The following is a 19352-nucleotide window of genomic DNA, read 5'->3' on the forward strand; positions in this document are numbered from 1 at the left end:
TTTTGACTCAGCTGTCTCTTCATTGCAGACTTTACAGCAATCTGTCTGTCAGTCTCCCATTACATTTCTCTCTCGTTCGTGAACAAGATCCACAGATTATTGAGGGAGGTGGGGGCACAACATCCTCCCTGACCCAGAGAAAGCACTCTACCCTTTCCCGGCTCAAGACCATGGCCTCGGATTTGGAAGTACTGATCTTCATCCTGGCCACTTCACACTTGGCTGTGAACCACTACAGCAAAACTGTAGATCACGACCTGATGAAGCCACATCATCCGCAAAAAGCAGAGATGCGATCCTAAGTCTACCAAAACTGTTCCCCTCACCACCTTTGCTGCGCCTAAAAATTCTGTTCATAAAGTGATGAACAGTGGACGAGGATGATGAGCTGTTGTGGAGGGCAGCTTTAGTGGTTGTTAAGTGGCAGAGAGACCTCTATCTTTGGTCAACGCAAATACACCTTACCTCATCAGCTCAATAGTGCTAGAGTCAGAGAGGTTACTGAGTCTCTCACACAACATAAAACTGAAGATGTCAGGAAGACAGCTCCGATAAGCCACCCCGACATTGGAGGAGTGGAACATGGTCCCCTCAGACTCAATGTCCCCCCAATGTGTTCAAAGTTCTCCTGGAGATGGGAGTTAATTCTCTGTGTCACAGGAGACTCTGCCAGACGTTCTCAGCAGACCCTCATGACACGTTTGGGCCTGCCAGGTCTGACCGGCATCCTCCCCCACCACCGGAGCCAACTCTCCACCAGGTGGTTGATGGACAATTACGCACCTCTCTTCACCTGAGTGTCCAAGGCATGTGGTCGCAAATCCAATGAAATGACGACAAAGTCGATCATCTAACTATGGCCTGAGGTGTCCTAGTGCCAAGTGCATATATGGACACCCTAATGCTTCAACAAGGTGTTCGTTATGGACAATCCATGATGAGCACATAAGTCCAGCAACATATATATATATATATATATATATATATATATATATATATATATATATATATATATTATATATATATATATATATATATATATATATATATATATATACTGTATATATATAGTTTATATTAGGCAATTCACATTATTATCATGGTGGAAACCACTTGCTTGTTAAATACTTGATAAAATACATTTCTCCTATTTGTCAGTGACATACTCTCCAACAAATGAGGTAATTAGTCCAATTTTGTCAATTAGACCTAGACTCGTACTTTATTGATCCCTTGGGAAGACTATCTCAGGAAATTAAAGTTACCAGCAGCTTACAGGCAGAAAAGTGGCACCCAGTGCGCATACGCAAAAGGATACAAAAAAAATAAAAAAATTATTGAACGTTCAGAAATTACAGTGTTTGCGGTGCACCACAGCACAGGTAAGCAAAGGTAAAACAACCCTGATTAGGTTCCAAACCACTCCCAACTTTTTACTCTTTCACTCTTTGTCACTTAAGCACACCCATTGCCATGGCGATTGATGTATTGAGCACCCTGCTTTAGATCCATGAGAAGGGTACCTGTGCCCCATCACATTTCTCATGTTACTTTTTTGGACATTTAAAACATTTGAAAAAGAAAAACATCTCAATCAGTACAGATTCCAACATGTTGGCACCCTGAATGATGCAATTTTAGAATATTATAACTATTATATTTACCTATGTTGAGTTTGATTATTTCTGTACAAAATACAAAATTGTATTTATTCTTCCTTAGGTGGCAGCAGTTGTCTGGAATCAGTGGGCGAGGATGATGAGCTGTTTGTGGAGAGCATCATCAGCGGCAGTGAAGTGGCAGAGAAACCTCTATCTGGTCGACGCAAACACTCCTTACCTCATCAGCTGGACAGTGCTAGAGTCAGACAGGTTACTGAGTCTCACACAACATGAAACTGAAGATGTTAGGATGAACATACAAGGTGTACTTTTCTTCTAGATGGTACAGGTTGTGCTCTAGTGTTCTGGAAAGAGTGGGATCCTTATGTTACAGCTCTTTTTAGAGATATTTGTTTGCTCAGTTCAGCTCAACTTCTTAACATGGTACCGATGCACAACAAACTGGTAATTTAATAGGTGAAGAGGGCCGATCTAAGGAAAGTTAGTTCAGAGTATCACAGCTTGTTGTTATGGGAACCAGATCTTGTTGATCAGGATCAGACAGACACTGGAAGATCTTGACTGATTTACTGCCATACAGTATATCAGTCAAGTCCAGCAATATATTTATTGTGTTCTCCTCTCTTCAAACGTAAACATGGATAACCACATTTCCACAATTTTCTAAAATGGATTTTCAATCGAAGGAGGAAACAATACTAAAGAAAGGCCAACACAAGAGCTGAAAGGTTTGCTTTAAACGGTTTTCAAACTAAGTGGTATACAAGAAAAGACAGGCTTTGTGGATGTCCAGCTAGAATCGGCCCTTTCTGCTTTCCTTGCCTCCTTTTCTCAACTTGTGTCAAGGATAGACTTGGCTTTGGATGAACATATTTTGTGCAGAATGAGCTGCGCATTCATTTATATGTAAAGGTAAGACGGCAATGTTACTTATTTATTTTTTTTATGTAATTTGCATTTTGTGGGCCAGTTTGTGCAGAAAAGAAACAGCCCACAAACTGCTCTGTTAGATTATCTGATAGCTCAGCAGTAGCTCTAATCGACCACAGCAATCACTTTGCAAAATAAACATTAAGGCTTCATCCATACTACTGCAACAGACTGAATGTTTTGTTCTTTATGTTGGAAACATTTGAGTGTTTTTTTGGTGTTGAATCCTGAAACAAAGTGGTTTGTTGTCAGTTGCTATGGCAACGAGTCTGCACATTGTAGCTTGGCCAATACAGAGCCAGAAAGAAATGGCTTTGAGTTGTACTCGGGTTTTTTCCTCTGCTGTGGATCACTGCACTAAAGGAATAATACCTTCATTTCCAAGTTTCATTGAATTAACAAAATGATTCTACCACGGCAACGCGGCCATGGATGACATGTAAAGGCATAATAGTCTTTTTGCCCTACATCATGGTCCACGTGTGAAATTTCTGAATGTAAACTATTACATGCAGGGAGTCTATATTTGTAAATCTGATTATGATTATGTCAGTGCCTCACCAGCAATGAACCTCACCACACGTCACTGAGACACAGTGTATATGAAAGATTACAATATCTTGTACTATTGTTATATTTTATTTCAGTTTCACACTTTTTACCTTATTTAACCTGTGGACCAGAGTAATGGTCTTCAGAGCCTTGATGGAAGGAAAGTATAGAAACGTGCTGTCATAGTGCAAAGTGGGAAACAGTACACAAAACTTGGGAAGAGCCAAGTCAGACATTCACCAGCTAGAGTGAGACTTGGTGGAGAAAGGACACAAAAGTCACAGAAGCAACTCCTTCAATTGCTTCATCCAGAAAATAGACAAAAGTGAAGGCAGAAAGACAGGGCCTGGTTTGTAGCAACCTCTAGGAGCACAGGTCTGCATATGGAGAAAAAAAGGGAACATTAAGTTAATGGCAGCATTAACGACACACAGTGCACGAATGGAAAGTAGTCTGAGAAAATAATAAAGAATGGAAAAAGTTCTTAGCATGACCTCCAGCAAGCGCTGCCTGTGGCAGCATAACTACGGAAATAACTCATAGTATCCCATTATACAAATAATATTTTTTCAGTCTGGCTATTCTACAGTGAATGCTGTGTGGAACCAGATGAATAGAACATGGAGAGGATAGTTGAAGTCAGAGAGGATCTGGTTTGCTGTGGTCAAGCAGTGTCTGTATTTGGAGAGGACAGCAGTGATCCTCTCTGCGGTCTTAGCTGAGACTTCCAATCTGAACCCCAGCTTGCTAGGAGCTTGCAGACCAGATGGAGCTTCAGCTGGTCAGCTGGCTCTCAATGATTCATTCCTCTGTAGAAGGTGGAGAGGATGGGAGGATGAAGGGAAGCCCTTCTTATCTGTCACAGAAAGAGCAAGTGCTGTTTTAAGTCAGCTGACAAAAAACACTTTAAAACATTTAAAAATTGTGTTTATTTCTTAGCTTCCTGTATATTCCAGATTTACTCATCATTTGGTGCTGACATTGAATTATCTTTAAAAACAATAAAACCAGATTAACAACATAAAGTTCAAGTGTTAACCATGTGAAGTTTAGGTGTTAAATATATAGATATTGCATCTCCATCTTTATCATCAGGATAAAGAGAAAAATGGGAGCGAGAAGAATGACACGTAGAAGAGACAATTCCAATATAACAGTCGGAGAGAAGAAAGGGGGCTGTTCCTGTATCACTTTATCTGAAAGTTGCTATTTTTACATGTTTATCTCCATTCTAGGAACATCAGATAATTAAGAAATCAGCCCGCTCCATGAGCACTGTTCAAGTACAGTCTCCCTGGCGACTGGCGCAGCCGTCTATTATCTCCAGCATAGTGCTGATGAAAGGCCAGGGGAAGGTGAGTCCTCTCATTTCACACATCTGCATATCTAAAGCCCAGAGGTCTTTTTAATATTGTGTGTGAGTTTTTTTTAAACATATTCAGTCACATTGAACATCTGCTACTGCAAAATAATTTCATGAATGAATAATGCAGTCACCTGTCTTGATGTGGCTTGAAGTCACATGAAGATCATGAATGTCCTCAACGTCTGGTTGTAGCAGAATGTCAAATTATCTATTGAACTGTTCAAATATTATCAAACTGAAGATTTACATTCTGTTTGAACCTCATAAGATTAGATAATATTTCACATCTTTTCAAATGTATGTTATTTGGCCTCATGCAAATAAAAATGTATTAAAAATAATTGATAAAATATTTTTTACAGAACTGTTATCTTGGAGTTGTATTTCTGGGGTCCTCTGTGGTCGAGAGGGCCACAGAAATAGTTATGGTTGGCTATTTTATACATTGCATGTGGCTCAAGTTTGACACAAGCTGAATGTAAACTATTACATTCAGCTTGTGAACAAGTGAACAATGAGGGTTATTTGGAATTTCAACCCTCTTCTACATGTAGCCCATATGTTTCAGCTTCTGGCTGGTTTGCTTTTCCTAACATCATCCAGACTTCTAGAAGAAACAGACCTTTCTTCCTGACAAACAAGTGGCCAATTAAGATGTTTATTCAAACACTTCCAACATTTCAGCAGTTTGTTAGTTCTGCTTCTCATGAAAACAAGACTTTGGATTTGGATTTTCAAATCAGGCAAATGAGGCTCTGACGATCAACATGAGCAGGAGACGAACAAAGGCTCCGACAGTTAGATTGCCTGTAGGAACCTGGGAGAATAAAATGTGATGATAATAGTCTGAGTTGTACAGTGCAATGTCAGGTAAAGCTATTATGCAGAGGTGAAAGTAAGTTAAAATATGAATGCAGAATTCCTTATTGGCATTTACTGTAATCTTCCATGCCCAGGGCCTTGGCTTCAGTATTGTTGGTGGGCAGGACTCAGCACGTGGCCAGATGGGCATTTTTGTCAAAACAATTTTTCCTCATGGAGCTGCTGCAGCTGACGGGCGACTGAAAGAGGGTAAACTATTCCTCCTTATTCTGGATATCTTTGCATTCAGAAAACAGTTCAAGATAATCTATGAAACACAGTGTTACATTTATGAGGTTTATTGGAAGATACAGACGAGATATAACATTTTTTTCTTGATTTTGAAGTGTCACCTGTAGGACATAATATTGCTCCTCACCCTCCACCTCATCCCCCAGTCTCTGTTCCGTCTGAGTTAGATGGAGTGGGAAAAGCTCTGCCAGTTTAGCTATACTTTCCATCCTTGAACTGCTTGTGCTACCTACAAGAAATGATGCAACATGATTGTGAAGTCGGCATGGCTTCACAATATTCTACCTCACATTTTAAACACATACTTGAACTATTTGAACTCTGATAGCTTCAATTGGAGAAATATTATTTATATTTACCATTAAAATCTTTGGCTGAAGTGGTGCTTGTAATCCCATTGTAGCTCACAGCAGAAATTCATCCTACAGATCAACTTAAAAAACCTGATATTTGTTTATGTACAATTGATGCAGATCAGGAAGTTGGGACATTATATACATTCAGTCTACTGTAGACGAATAGCTCATAATCTAGGTGCAATCATTTAATCCAGTGGTCCCCAAATCCAATTGGTACCTGGGTGTGTAAAAAATAATTAAATATTTCCATTTTATGTATTATTTGAGTCTGGAGGATCTTTATGTTGAAACTCCTTTAACCGGATTCTCTCGGTTACATATTGTACAACAACTAAGCCCACAAGCAGCAAAATGAGCAAGAAACAAATTGCATGTCTTTGGAAAGTTTTTTTGCGAAGGGAAAAGGCCCAGAGAAGAGACGGGAGAATGGATTTATCCCAGACCGGTTGGTGATTCCCACATTCCAAGCTGCTCTGCATGATACAGCGACCGGCTGTTAGTGAAGCAATGAAGCTTCAAACTGCTTCTCCACGTAGAGACCAAGCACCCTGTGCACAAGCATAAGCTTCAGGTCATTGTCTCTCACATGGGACTGTCTCCTAGCAGAGAAACAAGCTCAGGGCTCCCATTGATTGTTATTAGTTGTTTTTGTGGCGCATATGTGTCTTATTTTGAAGGGATATGTAAACGTTACCATAGCAACCAGAGTCAGAGCACATTAGGGCAGGGGTCGATATGAGATGAGAGGAGTGGAGCTTGTGAGTTTTAGGTCTGGTTCACACGATGTAACGATTATCAGCCGATTTTCCAAAGTCCAACAGGTTTGATGGGTTCGTGTGTCCAGCCACACGGCAGGAGCAACACCACAAGAACCAATTCCACTCAGACATCCCCATTCCAGAAGAAAATCCGCTAAAACCTCCAACATACCATATGTGAATTTATAGTTTGTGGACTCATTTTGAATGATAAAAGATGTAACAAAAAGACAAGGCGTTTGATGATGCTCTATTTGTTGCACTATAATTTGGAGGTGAGTTATGTTCATTCAAAGTTAACATTTTTAACTAAATAAACATAATCACATATAATAAACATATATAAAAATGACCTTTACATAGAGTAATTAACATTTGCACATATCCTCTCCGATGTCCACCGGACTCTCAGTCGCCATGTCAACTGTTTGGGATTCCCCTCAGTTCTTATGTCACTGTGCTTTCTGATTGGCTGCCTGTCACATTCAACAGGCCTGTGAGGTTTTCCTGGTCCGGGAAAACCCCACCGGCTGCATAATTAGGCCAAGACAATGTTGAATATACCCGATTTTAGATCAGGCATATTTAACACACCACCACCTGAGATACCACACACTGCAGGATCTTGTAAAGTTGGTGTAAAGGGAAAATCAGAAAAAGAAAGCAAATTTACCAAGTCTTGACCGGTCCACTGATTTAATGTTGTTTATATGCAGTTAGTGGGACCACAGTCAGTCTATGTTTATTTTTTTTCACTGTATGAATTTATATATTACATACATGTATTTATCTATCTGCTTGATGTGTGATGACAGGATTGTTTTGGACATCACATGTTAAAATGGCACATTGAGAAGGTTGAGCACTCCTCTGACCCAGAGATCTGGAAGATGGCTTGTCTCTATCTCGCTGCTACAGCCAGTGCACCAATCAACAGCTAACTTAAAATCAGCCCTGTCTCAGTGATTTGATTGGAACCACAGTTCAAACATATTAAAAATAGTTTTCATAACAATAATGCGAAAGGTCAGATAAAGAGCTTTTGACCTTTGCCATCAGCCTGATTAAACACTAGGAGGGCGCTATAAGTTGGTAACAGTTTTACTTCCAAAATGTACTGAAAATGGACTGAATTTTTGTGGATACCTTCTGGATACATCCCTGGAACTGTCAATATGATGATTTAATGAGAGAGGGTCGAGCATAAGGAGATCAACACTCTAAATAAAGGTGTACATAATTATTAGGCAGCTTTTTTGCCTCAGGCCCAAATAATGGGCCAATGAAAGAGATTTAAGTGACTCTGAGAAGTCCAAAATTGTAAAAAGTCTTTCAGAGGGAAGCAATACTCTTGAAATTTCTTAGATTTTGAGGTGCGATAACAGAACCACCAAACATTTTGCTGTAAATAGTCAACAGAAACAAGTTGAGAATTTAGACATACATTTATTGTCAAACCTCCGAGACAAATCATTGAGATGCCATTAAGGTGTAGCCATGTAAAGGTACGGGCTGGTATCATTAAAGGTTTCCTAGTTGGACCTTTTTAGGTTGAAGATGGACTCAAAATAAACTCCCAAACCTGTGTCCAGTTTTTAAAAGACAGCTGTGCAGGAAAAAGCTTGCATCTTTTTAGAGGACTGTAATCTTTTGCTTTTACTGATCGCATGCATCAATAAAAGCCTTAAAGACAACAGAATAATGAACTGGCCCCTTGCCATACTAGGTATGAAACCCCATTGAAAACTTATGGGCCCTTCATAAAGGGGAGATTTATACAAAAGCATAATCCATTTTATGAAACGCTCACTGAGGCCAAACTGCTGGAAAGTAAAAAACAAATAGGGCCATTCAATACGGTCAAATGCCTTTTCGGCATCAAGAGAGACGACTATGCCAGGTAATAATTTTTGATTAAATATCTGGATTGTGTTAAGCAACCTGCACATGTTGTTATTTGAGTTACGACCCTTAATGAAACCTGTTTGGTCTTTGTTGATTAAAAGAGGGAGTACACGTTCCAGATGGCGTGCAAAAATCTTGGAAAGGAGATTCAATAAAGATTTTGGCCTATGAGAGGCGCAGTCTTCCGGCGCTTTGCCTTTTTTCAATATGAGAGATATGTTTGTCTCCCTTAAAGAAACAGGTAATATGGGTTGATATGGGACAGTCCAACTGTGACCTCTGTTCCTCAGTCATCTTATGGAGATTGAGAGAAGAGAAGAAGACATTTATTAAATCTGAATCATTATGTAATTGAGATTTGTAACGGTTTTTGTAGAACATTTTAAAGATATCATTGATCGCTGCAGAATCAAAAAATGTTTTCCATTTGAATCTTTGATCGAAGAAATAGCGTGGAGTCATTCAATACGAATGAATAACAAAAAATATTTCACATATTTTTTGTTAAATATGTGAAATATTTTCAAGGTTTGTTGCCATGTTTGTATAACCTTTTTCTTTCAAATCTAATTTTAATCTCTGCCTCCTTTGTCAGAAGATAGTCCAGTGATGAGCGAAGAGCAGTGATTTCCTGATTTTTTTATATAGTTTTCTTCTGCAAGGTTTAGTTTATATTCTAAAATTTTCCACTGCTCAGCTTGTCTGCATCTTTTATAACTTGTAAAAGAAGTAATGAGACCTTTGAATAGGCCTTTGATGTTTCCCAAAGTAATAACAGATTATCTGTGGACGGTATATTAATAACTAAGAACTGCTTAAATTCTTCTGTAAAATAAATTATGAATTTTTGATTGTAAAAGGAGTCGAGGTGCCAACGTTTGTTTTGAGGACATGGGCTTCCAATTTTACAGTTAATAAAGACTGTCGCATAGTCAGATGTAATTATATTACCAATCAAATTGGACATAATCGATGATTGTATACAGTTTGGAACAAAGAAGTAGTCAATTCTTGTATAGCATGAATGCATTTTGGAGAAAAACATAAATTCTTTGTGCCAGGTTCATCTACCTAAACATTGTGGTATCTGCTCCCAATTTAGAACGCTTCCTGCAAAACATCACTAAAAGAAATGTAAGTGATGAGAGCTTTGGCCTGAGGAAAAAGATATAACTTGCCTTGAGGAATTTTTATCCATAATCGGGTTTAGGTGGCAGTTGAAGTCTCCTCCAACAAAGGAGTTCTTGATATTTTGATTCACTAGCTTGATGAAAGCAGTGGCCATACAGTTCCCTAGGTGACCAGGAGGTGATTCAAGATTGCAATTTTCTCCCCATATAAAACACCTCTCCCTATGACATAGCAACCACCCTCATCCTTTAAGCAATCAATGGGTTTAAATGGTAAATGCTTCCAAATGAAAATAGCTGTGCCTCTGCTCCTCGATAAAAATAAGGAGAAAAATACCAACCCCCGCACACATATTTCAGGCTTGATCTATTAATTTGCCCCAAATAGACCCTCGTCCCCTTACCACCATAGCACAACAAATGAGAACCTTGGATGAACAAACTATAATACAAAACACTCCAGAATACTAAACAGAGGCAGCTATACGCAACCAACACATGGACGTGGAGGAAAATGCAGCATCTGTGTCAAACTACATCCAGTAGTATGGATCCAGCTTGGAGGTTACAGCAACAAAGTCAATCGTCACACGAGACAACCAGAAACTTTAGATAACTAAGGAGATTATTCTAGACTGAGGGAGCATAATCCTGCTTTCAAATCTGGTGATATGGCCACACTTATATCAGCAAGGGCTAATCTAAACCATACCATCAAGGAAGCAAAACATGCTTACTGTCAAAAGATCCAAGGTTTCTTTCATGATTCCAGCAACACAGACAACTGTGGCAGGGCATCCAGTCTTTGACTGATTATAAAACCACGTCTTCATCCTGCCAAGATGGCATTAGCTTCCTTCATGAGTTCAACAGCTTCTTTGGAAAATTTGAAGCCCTAAATAAAACCCTTGCAAGGAAATCCTGCTTTCACATCTTGTGATCTGGCGACCCTGCATCCTGATGATACAGACCCTCAGGCTCAAAACATCTGCTGTACAAAAATCACTGGCGAAGGTCAACATACAAAAAGCTCCAGATCCTGACAACATTCTAGCAAGACTGATCAAAGAAAGTGCAGACCTGCTAGCCCATGTGCTCAAGGACATCTTCAATACGTCACTCTACCAGGAACTGTACAATGTTTTAAGTCAGCTGTTATTATTCGAGTGCCTAAGAAACCAACCATCACATGTCTTAATGACTTTCAACCCATTGCATTAACATCTACCTTCATGGAGTGCTTTGAGAGAGTGGTTAAAGATCACAAATCTCTATATTGCCTTCATCATTTGACCCATTCCAGTTTGCATCCAAACCTAACCGCTCCACTGAAGATGCCATCTCCACTGCTCTTCATCTGAGCCTGGTACATCTGGAAAAAAGAGACACCCACGTACGGATGCTATTTTTGGACTTCAGCTCAGCATTCAATACAATCATCCTCCAGAATCTGGCAGGCAAACTGGACCTCTCGGGATTCAATTCTTCAATGTGCAACTAGACTAGACTTCCTCACCAACAGAATTCAGTCTGTTCGTGTGGGTAATGACACCTCCAATGTGATTTCTTTGAACACTGGCTCCCCCCAGGGCTGTGTCCAGAATCCCCTGCTGTATATCCTGATGACCCACGACTGTCGTTCCAGGTTTAACACCAACCACATCATGAAATATGCAGATGACACAACAATTGTGGGACTCACTCAGGACAACAATGAAGTGAACTATTCTGCACCATCTTGTGGACTGGTGCAGAATAAACAACCTGTTCCTGAACGTCGAGAAGACAAAATAAATTATTGTCGACTTCAGGAGGACTTGACTGAACCACACACCACTCTTCATTAATGACAGAACAGTGGAGATCGTCAGCAGCACTAAGTTCCTGGGGGGTTCACATTACAGGCAATCTTGGCTGGACACCTCACATCACGTCACTGGTGAAAAAGGCACAGCAGTGCATGTACTTTCTGAGACGAATGAGAAGGACTTCCCTCCCCACCGTCTACAGAGAGCTGGTCACCATTGAGAACCTGCTGACCAGCAGTATCGCCATCTGGTCTGGAAGCTGCAAGGCCTCAGATTGAGAGTCTCTGCAATGAGTGGTGAAGACAGTGGAGAGGATCACTGGGACTCCACTCCCCACTATCCATAGCATTGGACACAGATGCTGCTTAGCCAAATCAAATCAGATCTTCTGTGACTCCACCCAACCTCTCTATAGTCTGTTCTTCTGGTTGGCATCTGGCAGGAGATTACATAACATCTGCTGCAGAACAGCCATGCCAGACTTTGAAAGAGACGTCTCCAACTGGCCATCAGATTGCTCAACAATCCTATCACTAAGACTGTGATAGTCTCTGTTTGAGACTGATTGAAAAATACAAAGTTTTATATATGTAGTCATACATTATTTGTTCATTATGTAATTATAGGCACACTTGTGTTTTTGTGTCTGCTCTGGTGGCCAAATGATAACATTTCATTGCCAATTTTACTTATGTTTCTTTGTGCAATGACAATAAAATAAGTCTAAGTCCTTTTGTAGAAGTATTTATATTCCCATAGTTGATTAAAACTTTAAGAAATAAGCTGAAAACTCATAATGTTTTGGCTTGGATGAATCAATTCCCAGGAGGCTTGTATGAAGGTTTGGTTAATATTTGACTTGGTTTATAGACTACCAGAAAGCATATAATCTTCATGCTTTGATGATTTATTTTAAAAAAGTGATATTTTTTGACATTGCAACTTTAAGTTCTTATCTCGTTCTGATTGCACTACTCTTTGGACAGGAGATGAGATTTTGGAGGTAAATGGAGACTCTCTCCAAGGACTCACACACCAACAAGCCATCCAGACCTTCAAGGTGAGCTTCATGTTTACAGTTAGTTTATATTTTCTGAATAAATGTTAAATATTAAGCCAGTTGATTCTTTTCTATGATGCTTCCCCCTAAACAAAAAAGTTTTTTTGTTTTTAAATAAAACACACTGCAAACAAAGGGCAGAATTATTTCTGAAAGAGAGATGGGTTTATAGTTTTTTTTTATAGTTCATGCATCGAACAGGGAACAGGCACCAATCACACCGCTGTGGCACCTCTCATGTTATCGCTGCTTGATCTCTGACGTTTACCTCAGCACAAATCGTATGTGCCTGCTTTCACTCAAACTGGATATTTGTATTGACATAAATATGTGTGGATATTTATATCAAGCCTTGTGAGGATCCATGTTTCTTTGGGGAATTCATCGAGGAAAGAGTCGAGCTTAATTTCACCATGTTTAATCTGCCTCATTAGCTCAATGTGAACTGCAAATGTTCACATTGAATTGTGCTAAATGTTCATATATCAGGAAACCTCATCCCATAATGCTCAGGCAAACAAAACAGTCTCTTTGGCTCTTATTAAAAACTCAATATACACAAGAGGGGAGAGCTGCTAAATGAAATCTTCCTGTTTTCTCTCTATATCCAGAGGACAGATGCACAGTGCAGCAGACGAAGCTCATCATGCAGGGCCGGTACAAGGTTGAATGAGGCCTTGAGCAGAATTTGACTTAGTGACCCCTCTTAGAACATCACCACCTTTAACATGGAGAAGTAGGTAGTTTAGCTGGCAAAGTTTAAAGAGAGTAAGTTATAAGTGCAATTTACTACGATGTATTTGAGAACAAATAGAGCTCAAAAATTATTCTCAGATAGTAGCTCTGGTAACAAAACAATCTAACTATGAAAATTGTTCTTTGAACTTTTACAAAGAAATTTGCCAGCTCCTTAAAATTAAAAATCTAAGTGTTAAACAATTTAAAATCTTTTAATTTATGTATACTGAAACAATTAAATCAAATGGGCTCTTTGCATGTCAGCTTCTGCATTTGGGAATAAGCAGCTCGGACGCTTCCGGTCTATTGAAAATGGCATTTTACACAAGGTGCTTGCAGGGTTTGCCCAAGGTAACAAGTAATAACGTACCTCGATCCAAAACCTCAACAAGTAAGCTGGCTGGAGAAAGGTTTTAAGATGTATACCTTGTCATAGGTTCACAGCAATAAATGTGAACGTACTTTCACTTTCTTTAAAGTAAAACTTTAAAGAAACTTTCTTTAAAGTGAAACTTTAAAGAAAGTTTCTGTAGGTTCTGTCAAGATACAATAGAGGTCTAAGCAAATTTCTCTTTTATAATGGACAATGATTTAATTTTACCTAACAGCTGCTGTAGGAGCCATGGTTAAAATGTAATAAACTTTGACTCCTACACTTTTTGAAATATTTCATCACTATGTCATTTGTTGCAAACAAATAACATTTCTAGTTCAGGAATGTAGAAATCCAGGAGTAGAACTAAGGAAGCCTACTTCTGCCACTCCAGTAAAAAAAAAAAAAAAAGAAAAGAAAAAAATTGAGCTTTCGAGATACTATCTGAAAATAATGAGATACTATCAAGATCCAGGATAAAGAGGGAATCCCCTCTAGACCCGTGTTTCCCCATCAGATATGCGTCTCCTCAAGGCTCCACACCGCCCAGTGCACGTTTCAGCAAAGTTGTCACACTTTTTTCACATTTTTGTAAATACGCTTTCATCAGACCCAAACACTTTTGCATCTTTTTAGGTTTCAAAACCAAACATTTCCAGCAAAGGTCGTGGGTGGTAACAGATGGTTTGATTCTTCCGACTTGATTATTTGAAAAAAAATAAAAAATGCTCAATTCCTTGTGAAAATATCAACAAAATAATTACTAAAAATATCTTACAACTTAGTTGAAAATGAAAGTTAACTTAATCTGACATTTCAAGTTGAAAAAGTTGTCAAAAAAAATCATTTTACTTTAGGCTTCCATCATCACACCAGATATTTACGCAAAACAATGAACTTAAACCAAACAACCCTAATCAACCCGATTGTCCGTAACGAACAACAGCATAAGGGTGTCCATATGTACACTTGGCACCAGGACACCCTAGGCCACAGTTCAATGATCGACTTTGTCATCGTTTCATGGGATCTGCGGCCGTATGTCTTGGATACTCGGGTGAAGAGAGGCGCGGAGTTGTCCTCTTCACCCTAAGAGTGAAGAGGACACTTCACTGAGGTGTCATCCCATAATGGTCACGCATTATGGGATGACATCTCAGTCCAGAAATGTGCAGCAGTCCTTGGCACAGCCAAGATACTGCAGGACCCTCAAGCTCCCAGGCCTTTGGTAGAGGACCCGAGCTCAGAGGATAAAACAACCCGCGGTGGGTGAGAAGGGAATATATATATATATATATATATATATATATATATATATATATATATATATATATATATATATATATATATATATATATATATATATATATATTTTTTTTTACATTAAAAGCATGTCTACCTTTAAACGTGCTTAAAGGTGTTGTTTAGCATGCCTAAAATACATACCCTGGGAATGTACTTTTAAGTTTGTGCCTCCAAATAAACTTGTTTTTTTAGCTGTGACACACTGGAGATGTGAAAAAGGAACGTTAGAAGCACTGTCTTGAAATCCCAAGTTGTTGTCTTCTACACCTTTTTAATGGACATCTTCTTTTCCTTGTTTCTAACAGCAACTGAAAAGAGGGGTTGTCACCCTTACAATTCGCACCCGTCTGCGCAGTCCCAGCCTGACTCCATGTGGAACCCCAACCCTACCCAGTCGCTCCAGCTCATCCAACTCTTATACTAATGGGGGCACACCTGTCCCAGTAGGCGTGGAAGATGTTGAAGGCCACAAGGGTCCTGGTCTTGGTCCAAAAGACTGCATTGTCATGGAGGTTACTCTTAATAAAGGTTAGAATTCATTGTGGAAAACTCAGATCCCTGTTAGTATTGGTCAGGATTCTCTGAGTAATCCTGGCAAAATAAAGGTTACATTTAAAAGCTGTTTTTATGGAGGATTTTCCTGCTTTGATTGCCCATATGTCTGCCCTCTCAATATGTTTACTGCCTACAATAAACTTATTATCACAAATTTTTTATTGCAATGAGCAATGTTACCTCTAATTTTTCATGTGTCTGGGCGTACACACAAGCTTCCTGGGCACACTGAGGACCACTGTGAGCATCATCAGTGTACACGGCGTGGCCACGCACAAGTATCATAAATCTGGGATCATAGAAAGTTGCATGGCTTATTAAAAAAATCAAATTACATCTGCAATTTTTATTTATTTGATTTTAATTTAAGTGATTTTCCCAATTAAAATGAAAAATAAAAAGAGAAAACATTGCTGTTCATGAGATGCATGCTATAAGTAAGAGTCCTGCTTCAGCCAGGGTGAGAAATGAGACATTACACCTTTCAGGCATAAATGTTTGTTCATATTAAAACATTCATATTTTGCACAATGCAATGTTTTCTGTAGCTTGTGATGCAGTATAAATTCTTGTAAAATATTTAATTACAGTTTTTTTCACGTCTGCCCTTCTCACTTCTTCTCACGTCTTCTCACTTCTTCTCACTTCTCCAGTGGTTGTTCACTTAGCCCAGGTTGATGGTCAGTCTCTTCTTGCTTAATCTATTTGAATTCAGCATGTTGACTGTTAATAGTCTCCATAATCTGTGGGTGGAGGAGAATGGCCTCATACTTCTTTGCCAGTGTACAAATAGTCAAATTTGTACACTGGTAATCCATAGTATCCATTGTCAAAAATCTGAACTCAACATTTCAGTATCAATGCAGACCATTCCTTTCATTTGATTGATTCCATTTGATCTTAGAAGAAGTGCATTTCTTTTTTTTTTTACTTTGGCTTGGTGAGTGGATGTTCCACGTAGACATGATAAGGTGGATGGTTTTCACGTTTCTTAACTCTACCGCTCTATTCTCACCTGCACGGCGCATATGACCAAGGCACGTAACCCACGTAGCGAAAGTGAACCGTATCGTATCATTGGCTGGATTCCTGTCACTCACTGAGTTCGATCGCAAAGTAGTACGGAAAAAAAAATTTATTGGTCCATAGTCAAAACTGATGTCTGAGCTCAATGTCCACTTTACGTTGGACTTTATTTTATGCGCTACATAGATATTCTTGTGCGCTGAGAATATGTGAGCAGTGTGCGATTACGCAGGCGCAGCTTAGAGGGAACATTGGTTGTGAGTGATTTTAACAGTCACATGGATGATGCTGATCTCTCGATCTCCTTTGAAAACTGTCAGTTTCTTTGGAAACTCGGCCATTTTCTTTTTTTTATCACAGTCCTTTTTAGTTACAGGTACTCAGTCTATGAACAAAGACTTTATATTCTGTGCAGAGGAAAACAAGAGTTGTGGTCTGGTTTCCCCAGAAGAGGTCTTGCTTTGGAGATGTATGAATCCTTGACATTTGTATCAAATTATTTCAATGTCTTGTTTTCTCTGGTAAGCAGCTACTAGAATGTTGAAATGTTGCCAGTATAGCAGAGAGTGAGACATTATTAAAATCATTAGATATAGCTACAAATGCATTGTGTGAGACAAACAGCAACACTGGAACTGTCCAGGTGCCTACATGCTCTGTCGGCAGCAGCTGAGGAATGTAAGCAGCTGCCAAAATAACACTAGTGATCTCTCTTAGTAAATGATGTGGATGGAAATTTGCTGCCAAGAGTTCAGTGTCACTGCTAATATACCTCCTTTCCTTTTCCTGCTGCTTTTTAAATCTCTCTCTGTGGAGAGTTAGGAATAGTTGCACCAGCAGGCAAGATGGTCTAAGATATTTGTTCTCCTCCAGGCTCTTTAAATACATTCGGTTTTTAAAAACGATTGAGAGCACACAACAGGGGAACTTGGAAAATAAATCAAAGAATAATGTATAGCTAGACACAAGAAATAAGGAAACCTAATAAACTAGAATTACTGACAAAAACAGAAACAAGACTGATCTGATAAAGAGAAACTAAGGAATACAAAATGAACAAACCCAACAACATAGCAATATGTATGTTATGCTATGCTATATCAATCCACACTGACACTAGGTCCAATAACACAGTTTATTGGTCTATATATATTTTAAAGAAATTTCATTGCAAGGCTCCAGTACAAAATAATTGCTGTATTTTAAGAAATGACTGTCTTGAACATTTGTACTATGATGTTCTTTATTTTAGAACATGGAGTTGGTCTGGGGATTGGAGTCTGTTATCTGATGAAGGAGAACTCTGTTCCTGGTATCTACATCCACAGCTTAGCTCTCGGGTCCATTGCCAAGATTGATGGAAGGCTCAGGTAAGCTGTGTCATTTTGTTCTTTAGGGCCAACCTGCTGCTATTTTGACTCTGCTGTCTTCACACCCTGTTCTCTGTGTGTGCAGTCGTGGAGATCAGATTCTGGAGGTGGACTCTGTCAGTCTTCGTCATGCTGCACTTAGTGAGGCTTACGCTATTCTCAGTGAATGTGGACCTGGTCCAGTCAGTCTCATTATAAGCAGACATCCAGACGCCAAGGTCAGATAATCCCAAACTACTGACAGACTCAGAATGTTCTTTGAAAATATGTTTAGTCTTCATGAATACAGAGACATTTGATGAATAAAACACATTGTGGGCACATCTCAACAGCATGTGAATATACAGACAACCTGGCAGAATATACAGGTTGTCTGTAACCATACTGCTATAATACAAACATGATTCAGAACTGTTCGTATGACAGCAAGTAAATGTGGCTTATTTCAGTGATAAATATTGATATTAAGTTGTCTTAACTTTGCATCCACACCTGTCAGATCTCATAAAGTGAGATTTCCCATATGAGAGGGAGAAATGCAGCATCGGTTTAGCATTGTTGGTGAACCAATGATAATACAGAGTGGTGGTCTGTGTCTGTGTCGGGTTGCAGGTATCAGAGCAAGAAATGGATCAAATTATTGCTCAATCAACCAATAAGGACAATGTATTCAGTGACAGACCCTCCTCTCATTGCCAAGGTCTGATTTTCACCGAGAGTTATGTTTTACTCTCTGATTTTACAGTTTTTGAAACGTTATATTTAATATTTATTAAAGTACAATATTTATTTTAACTACTCTCACCCTAACCTCAAGGTCAGTCTTGTAAGAGCTTTTGGCCAGATGTAAAGTCCAATGTGGAGGACAGCCCCTCTGCGCTCAGCTGGACCATGAAGAGGTTCCTTGAGCCTGTCAGCAGAGTAAGTGTTAATCCAGGATTTCAGTTCTGCTTCTTCAGTCTCACATTTGAAACACTGGCTTTAGTTGAATCAATAACTAAAGATTGATTCAACTAAAGACAACTGAGCACTTCACAGTTTATGATGTGCTCTGTAATCTTTCTTAAACGCCTGCGTGTTTTACCATAATTAAATCCTCATGATCCTCTTAATGGACATGTGGTGTTACCATAATGTTTTGCATGACCTCTACTTTTTGATTTATATAACTGGATTGTTCGATTCCAGGCCCGGGATCTTTCTGCATGAAGTTTGCATGTTCTCCCTGTGCATTTGTGGGTTCTCTCTGTGTCCTCGGGTTTCCTCCCACAGTCCAACAACATGACTGTCAGGTTAATTGGTCTCTCTAAATTCTCCCAAGGCCTGGGTGTGTGCATGGATGTCTGTCCTGTTTGTCTCTGTGTTGCCCTGTGATGACCTGG

General features: G+C 39.2%; 1 protein-coding gene across 3 annotated transcripts in view; it reads left to right on the forward strand.

Moving 5' to 3' along the window:
- The window catches only part of pdzd2 (PDZ domain containing 2), a 69609-nt gene that overhangs the window by 30881 nt on the left and 19376 nt on the right, over positions 1 to 19352 (forward strand). For all 3 annotated transcript variants that reach the window (XM_055024839.1, XM_055024836.1, XM_055024838.1), the window contains 9 exons: positions 1723 to 1871; positions 4340 to 4459; positions 5427 to 5541; positions 12530 to 12603; positions 15325 to 15547; positions 17853 to 17970; positions 18056 to 18188; positions 18583 to 18670; positions 18788 to 18891. In XM_055024839.1, coding sequence (XP_054880814.1) covers positions 1723 to 1871; positions 4340 to 4459; positions 5427 to 5541; positions 12530 to 12603; positions 15325 to 15547; positions 17853 to 17970; positions 18056 to 18188; positions 18583 to 18670; positions 18788 to 18891 — 1124 coding nt within the window. The remainder of the gene's footprint in view (positions 1 to 1722; positions 1872 to 4339; positions 4460 to 5426; positions 5542 to 12529; positions 12604 to 15324; positions 15548 to 17852; positions 17971 to 18055; positions 18189 to 18582; positions 18671 to 18787; positions 18892 to 19352) is intronic.

The sequence above is a fragment of the Poeciliopsis prolifica genome, unplaced genomic scaffold (genome assembly GCF_027474105.1).
Source record: "Poeciliopsis prolifica strain line A6 unplaced genomic scaffold, Auburn_PproV2 SCAFFOLD130, whole genome shotgun sequence".
Classification (NCBI taxonomy): domain Eukaryota; kingdom Metazoa; phylum Chordata; class Actinopteri; order Cyprinodontiformes; family Poeciliidae; genus Poeciliopsis; species Poeciliopsis prolifica.